General features: G+C 42.6%; 1 protein-coding gene across 1 annotated transcript in view; it reads left to right on the top strand.

The window, feature by feature from the left end:
- dock8 (dedicator of cytokinesis 8) overlaps positions 1 to 7,500 on the top strand; it is a 119,212-nt gene that overhangs the window by 44,157 nt on the left and 67,555 nt on the right. The window contains exons 4-6 of the mRNA XM_063186211.1: positions 118 to 189; positions 2,701 to 2,809; positions 7,320 to 7,500. The exon at positions 7,320 to 7,500 is cut by the window's right edge and continues 32 nt beyond it. Of these exons, the coding sequence (XP_063042281.1) occupies positions 118 to 189; positions 2,701 to 2,809; positions 7,320 to 7,500 (362 nt within the window). The remainder of the gene's footprint in view (positions 1 to 117; positions 190 to 2,700; positions 2,810 to 7,319) is intronic.

Raw genomic sequence — 7,500 nt, 5'->3', positions numbered from 1 at the left:
GTAAAGTCATGAGCTTAACCACAACCACTTGATTGCTTGAAGGATATAAAGTTGATTTGTCACCCCCCACCCCCTATTGCACACCATCCATGGGGCTTTCTCTCTTTGTGTCAACAGGGCAGAGCTTGACCCACATGTGAGGGACTGTGTCCAGAGCTACACACAGCCTTGGCTAATCGTCAGCAGGAGGTAAGACTGATAACAGTCCACTTATACAGTCCCAAGAAAAAGTTTGTACACCCTTTGAAATTTCTTACATTTCTGTCAAAATTTATCATAAAACATGGTCTGATCTTCCCGGAAATCTCAAGAAGGAACAATCAGAGTCTGCTTTAATTAATTCCACCCAAACATTTACATGTTATCATATTTTTATTGGTCATAAGGCCATAACATTCACAGGAGAGCAGGGCATAAGTAAGTACACCCTTGCATTAAGTAGGTTTTAACCTTCAGTTAGTTGCAATATCATCAACCAGACTTGTCCTGTAGTTGCAGATCAGATTAACAAAACAATCTGTTTGTATCTTGTCTCCCTCTTCTTTAGAGAACTGCCTCTCGTCAGCAAGGTTTGTGGGATGTCTGGAGTGCATAGCTTTCTTGACTTCATGCCATATAATCTCAATTGTTTTTGTCAGGGCTTTGACTGGGCTATTTCAGAATGTGTATTTCATTATTATAAAGCCATTCTAAAGTCGATTTGCTTCTAAAGTATGGGTTGTTGTCACATTTCAGGACCCATACTCTTGTGTGCTTCAACTGTGTGACAGACTTCCTCACGTTTTTTCTGTAAAATATCACAATAAATTTGAGTTCATTGTTCCACTGATAATAGCAAACTGTCAAGGACCTGAGACAGCAAGGAAGCCGCATATAATGATGCTCCCACCACCATACTCAGAAGAGGAGATGTAACCAAGAATAGCTAAAAATGGGATTCATTCTGCCAATCTAAAATTAATGGGGTTTCTGACCAAAAAAATATTGCTGCACCTTTGAGGTTTGCGAAAAAGCATTTATATGCTTCATAGAATTACTGCAAAATATTCTGTAGACCAACGTTGAAACCAAAGTTGAATTGTTCAGGGGAACACACAATGTCATGTTTGGAGGAGAACTGGAGAACCACACCTTCACCAAAACATCATCTCCACCTTTGAGTATGGTGGCGGGAGCATCATTATATGCGGCTACCTTCCTGCCTCAGGCCCTTGACAGTTTGCTATTATCAGTGGAACAATGAACTCAAATTTATTGTGATATTTTACAGAAAAAACGTGAGGAAGTCTGTCACACAGTTGAAGCACACAAGAGTATGGGTCCTGAAATGTGACAACAACCCATACTTTAGAAGCACTTTAGAATGGCTTTATAATAATGAAATACACATTCTGGAATAGCCCAGTCAAAGCCCTGACAAAAAACAATTGAGATTATATGGCATGAAGTCAAGAAAGCTATGCACTCCAGACATCCCACAAACCTTGCTGACGAGAGGCATTTTCTAAAGAAGAGGGAGACCAGATACATCCAGATTGTTTTGTTAATCTGATCTGCAACTACAGGAAGCATCTGGTTGAGGTTATTGCGACTAACTTAGAGTTAAAACCTATTGAATGCTAGGGTGTACTTACTTATGCCTTGCTGTCCTGTGAATGTTTACATCTTATGGCCAATGAAAATATGATTACTTGTAAATGTTTGGGTTGAATTAGTTAAAGCAGACTCTGGTTGTTCCTTCTTGTGATTTCCGGGAAGATCAGACCATGTTTTATGACCAATTTTAACAGAAAGGTAAGAAATTTCAAAGGGTGTACAAACTTTTTCTTGGGACTGTAAGTACATTTTAATGCATTTTAAATGGTACTACAATTCACCTATCACAGCGTAGCCAAAAAACAGCTCACATAGAGGTCTGATTTTAACACAGCTCGCACCATTTTTTTCCCCTAAAAGATGGTGAAATGTTGTGGCTGCGGTATTTGTAACAGAGACACAGGTTTCTCCGAGAGATCGGGGCTCAGATTGTGAACATTTATCACATTTCCAAGTGAAGATTTGTCACTGGAATAACTGAAATGTGCATTACTAAATTGAATGGAATCCTAGGTATTTACTAGGTACTTCCAAATGCAATATGGTGTTGAATGTTGACTAGAAACCAAGTTATGTTTTGTGAGTATGTAGAGCTTTTGTTTTGAAGGACATTTCTTATGGCCATGCCCTCTTTTTTTCGTGCTCTTACTCTGCACAGGCATCAAGGAGGAACTCAATACTTACTTGGTGTACTTGTTACTTTTGCTGCCTTTCTTGGCCATGACAGAAGAATTACTGAAACTCTGTGGGAACTGGGCTAAATAAATGTTACCAAAAACAAATCGTGTTGGGGGTTGTTTGGTGTTCCTGTTTCGGCAGCAATGCACCTTAGTATTTCTGTTACAAAAAAGAAAACATGCTGCGCAGGGGAAGCAACAGGGGCAAAGGGGTCAGTTGTCCCGGGCCAAGGCAAGGAAAGGGCCCAGAATTTGGTCCTCATTACATTGTATGTATTGGGTGGGGAGCCCTTTTAGAGGACTTTGTCCTAGGCCCGGCCAAAGCTGTCAGTGGCCCTGATACATTGTACTAAGAGATATTGTTTGAGAAGTTTTGCTCAGTAAATAAAAAAATGGACACATTGGCCTGTTCCCTGGTTCTTCACAGATGTCAAGGCGATGGGTGGACGGCCTATTCGGAACGGGCAGGCCTTCATAAGCAGTTACAGAGGCAAGTCTTCGAGTCAGACCTGCAGCCTGGGAAGCAGGAGCCAGCGGTATGTGTGTCTTTGAATGACTTTCAGATCAAACCTTCTTTCTCAGCTCAACATCGGTTCAGAAATGTATCGATATTCGTTAGGAAGGTAAACGGCTTTCCATAATGGCCACTCAGAAAGACGTATTTATCTACTACTTTGGGGAGTCACTTTTGTTAAAAGGAATATGTGGCAGAGTTTGTAGCATCTGAACCTGGTGTTAACACATCTACCTGTACTGTAACTAATAACTAGTTAAATACCCTAAAATAAAATCACTTCAATAACAGTTGAATATAAGAAACTGGGCCTGGGAATTCAATTGCTCTCTGCACAGTTACATGCTCCTTCCACATGTTGACGCTTTATTTGTTTGCCCAATCTGGTGTGTGGGAATGACAGTGACATGCGGTGAAATCCATTGTTGTGAGCTTGGTCGGGTAAGTTTGGAGCATGTGTACCGCTCGCGTCATGTTGCAGTGTGTGTCATCATGGCTGCTTCTTCAGTTCTGATAAGAAGATACGGGAAAAAGAAGAACCTGTTGTTACAGTGCTGGTGGAATAATCAGCACTCACATCTTCTCATTTTTTGGCTGCAGGGCCACTTGCTGTCATATGGGCTCTTTAGAGGCTACTTTGCTCCTAGATATGGGCATACTGTTGTCAGAAATCATATAATGTACAGACGGGACCTGGAGGATAGAACGTCTGTGGGCCCATCACGGAAAGTACTTCTGCGACCGCTTCAGGGAATTTTGTCAAGATCTGTAGAACTGGCTCAAATTTTGTGTCCATCTTGTTCGTGTTAACTTCACCGAATTTTGTGAGAACATGTTGCCTGGCTCTTTAGGCCCCTCCAGCCTTCATAAAGTGCTTGGGGCCGTAAGCTTGTTTAAACTTGGACAGACATGGTGGTGTACTTTGAGCTGAGTTGTCCAACGCCTACATACACCACTCTTGACTGTCTTCTGCTGACTTAAATATGAACTAAAAAGTGAAAGTGTCTTGGTGCACTTTATTGCTTTGAAGTGCTTTGCAAAGCTATGCAAGGCTATGCCAGTCCCGTTGTTAAGGAGATACCCGCATCAACTCAACAAAATACTACAGATAGTGAAACTAAATGTCTTTCTTAGTAGGCTTAGCTGCTAATCCACATTGACGGGTTGCTGCAGGGCATCAGACCTTACATGTGTTCACCTGCATGAAGTTGTCCCATTATTACATCATAACCACAGGAGATTTACCACGCAGAACATTCCTGAGATAAAAAGCCTAGATTAGGCGTCATCACAACATACAACTCAAGCTATTACAGTCAATTGTCATCTACACTATGAACATATCTCACCCTAATATGAGATTTTAATAGCAGGACATTTCATATGCTCTTGCTTCAGTATTTCACTTGTTAGATTGTTTCGCCAGGAACTAGTTGCCTGTATTTGCTCTGCGCTGTGTTCACGGTTTTGTGTACTCTAATCTATAGGGCGATTGAGTAACAGAGACAAAGACTTGTTTCAGACCATGTGTTTGATCTGCATGTGAAGACAAAAGGCCTCAAAATAAACAGAGGCCTTCAAAGATCGGTTATATAATGTATTTATCTTTTGTGTATTTTAATACATTATCTCCAAACTAGCACACAGCAGTGGTGGTTGTGAACAGGAGAAAGTGGACTTTAAATGGGACTTTAAATGGGAAGGGCACAGAATTAATTGAGAAAAAAATGGTGTGAAGCAAAGAAGTCAGGGTGCTGTGGTGAAGGAGGAAGGGTGAGAAATGGGGATAGAGAAAAGGGGGGGGGAGTAAGGAGGAGGAAGGGGTGAGAAGGAGGGGTAAAAGAAAGAAAGAAAGAAAGAAAGAAAGAAAGAAAGAAAGAAAGAAAGAAAGAAAGAAAGAAAGAAAGAAAGTGTTGTTGTTTCCCTATTAGTAGCATCAGAGACTGGAAGCCTTTCCTGTTTGGCCAAGGCTTGCCACACAATGAGCCATGAATATTCATTCACTTCACATTCCCCTCTTTCTCTCTTTTTCTCACTCTCACTGCCTCCTTCCCTACCTCCCTGTCTCCACTTTCCTGCCCATGTTGCCCTCCACCCCTCTTGCTCTCTGTCTCTCTCTGTCTCTCTCTGTCTCTCTCTGTCTCTCTCTGTCTCTCTCTCTCTCTCTCTCTCTCTCTCTCTCTCTCTCTCTCTCTCTCTCTCTCTGTTTCCGCCCCAAGCTGTGTCCTGCCAAGTATTAATTATCCTGGCTTCGGAGGCCCTTGTTTTCAGTGCAGTCCTTCTCATCATCATCCAAAGGGCTGGCTGTGGGGAGGAGAGGGGGGAATAAGAAAAAAAAGAACAAGCCCATTGTCAGTGCTGTTGCTGTTGCTCTCTTGGCCAAAACACATGCTCAAGCGCTGCCAGTGCTTCCCCTAGACACTTTCTCTGCCAGCGTTCCCATCCACTTAGCCTGCTAGTGGGTCCTGTCAGAGAGAAACGCAGCCTTCATCCCTTTTGTTTGTTTATGAGACACATTTATGCACTGTGGCTTTTTCTTGAGATGGGAGTATTATACCATGGATGGGAATGGGGATAGAGAGTTCTCTAATCATGTTTTTTCCCCCTAGAGCAATGTCATTCTTGTGATAAGGATGGTCTTACAGCAGAGGTTCTATTCCCAACCTTTTCCAACTTGGTGCCCACTTGAAATGTTCACAAATATCTGGTGCCCAACTCTGACCCAATAAACAATAACTCAAATAAATAGTCAACAGCAACATGCACAAATATTATTTCGATTTTTAGAAAGTGATTTTAAGGCCCACTTGGAATACCTTCAGGGCCCACAGTTTGGGAATGGCTGTCTTCCAGTATATCGTATGTTTGTCATGGTATAGGCATGGGAAAAGAACACCGAAATTGAGAGTGCCCGTAGTGCCCTAGAGGGAGAGTGAAGTGCATGTTACGCCCTTTCAAGGCCAGATATGAGTTGCCTTTGCCTGCTAGTGTAACTGAGGCCAACTAGTGTGGCTTGAAACGTTGGTAAACCTCCCTCCCGATGCCTTATGCTATATCAGTAGTGTTGAGCTATTGGGCCTGCACATTTAGCTCAGTGGTATCTTGCTGTGCCTCCCAGGCCCCAACAGGACCATTGACTGGTAGGTGGCAGGTTCGAGCCCCGAAGTTACACTAGAAATCACACGTTCTATGTACAGGTTTAAGTTATAGTCCCCTGGGAAGAGATCCTTCTCGGGCTACAGGCAATGCAAACTGAAGTAGGCATGACAATATACATGACCTAGAAACAAAGAACTACAGAGTAGGCATGACAACAGACAGCACAGTAGCACTCCATACAGCATCCAAGCAATAAGGAAAAGGAAGCACTGTTCTTTCACTCACATGCAAATGTGTGTTTTGCTAAGAGGGTGTAACCCACTGTTGCATTTTAATGCCGTGTCAGAGGCACATGGGTGATATCATGTCACGCCACTTCACTGTCTCTTGCTGTTGGGAGGCATGCATGGGGGATGCCAGTGGGGAATGCATTCTTTGGAGAGACAGGAAGTGATGTCATAATTGGGGCGAATAATTGCAATGGCTATCCTCTGGTATTTGGCATGGCCAACAGTGCACTTCCCATGGGTTTTTTCCCCCCATACATATGTAACAGAGGTCATCATGTGCAGACTAGCCTTAGGCATGAACTGTTTTCTTAGTCCATACTATATGTATTAAATTACTGCTATAAATTACTGCTCATAGTCTTTGGGGGAAATGATGAAAAATTAAGTACGGGATAACTTGGGGGAGGCCAAGGTAAATTTTTATTTATGATGTACTTACTAAGTCTTAGGCATCAAGTACGAAAGTAAATGGTTCGGTTGCAATGCAATCCGTTCAGGTGAAGAAGAGCAAGGATTGTTAGTGTTACTTTGGCTGTGAGTGTCTTTATGGTCACTATTCGATGAAATATTGATTTAATCTGTTGAGATATACTTTACAGCGCTTCAAAGTTAGCAAATTATGAAATGTGAATGTCCATCTCATCAGGCTCATCACTAGTGGTGTCAACAATGATCGATCCGGCGATCCAATCCAATGCCGGCATGGACGATCCAGAATCGATCCGGCAAGTTCCAGAATCGATACGTCAATTTTTTTAAGTTTCAACTACTTCCATGGATATTTCAGGAGCAAATGAATGTTAAATTAAATAAAAGCAGTTCAAAAAATTGGAAGACTGATACAGACTGATACAGACTGTTAGAGAAAACAGCCAATAAATTGTTGCTCAGTATCTGACTACTTGTATTGCCTCATCATGACTGATTAAACATTTGCTTTGCTTTCAGTAGAAATGTAATGCATTGCAATGCATTGTGGAATTGAATCGGATCGGATCGCATAGCATTGAATCAAATCGAATCGCTACCTCCCGAATCGTGATCGAATCAGATCGTGAGGGCAGTGCCAATCCACATCACTACTCATCACAGTTTGACAAAATTCATCTCATATTTACAATATTCATATATCTTTGTGTCCAGGTGAGGTCACCGTCTCTAGCAGCGTTGTGCGACGAGTCTAGCCGCACCACGCTCACCTCGGCAGACTTCAACCTGCGCGCTCTGCAGCCTGACGCGCGCGTGGACAGCCTGCTGCGCTTCAGCAACCCAGAAGACCTGGACCGCTTCAACCAGGAGGCGCGAAACAGCCAGAGACACCCGG

Source organism: Engraulis encrasicolus, chromosome 21 (assembly GCF_034702125.1).
Source record: "Engraulis encrasicolus isolate BLACKSEA-1 chromosome 21, IST_EnEncr_1.0, whole genome shotgun sequence".
Taxonomy (NCBI): domain Eukaryota; kingdom Metazoa; phylum Chordata; class Actinopteri; order Clupeiformes; family Engraulidae; genus Engraulis; species Engraulis encrasicolus.
This window is presented reverse-complemented; position numbering and strand designations above follow the sequence as displayed.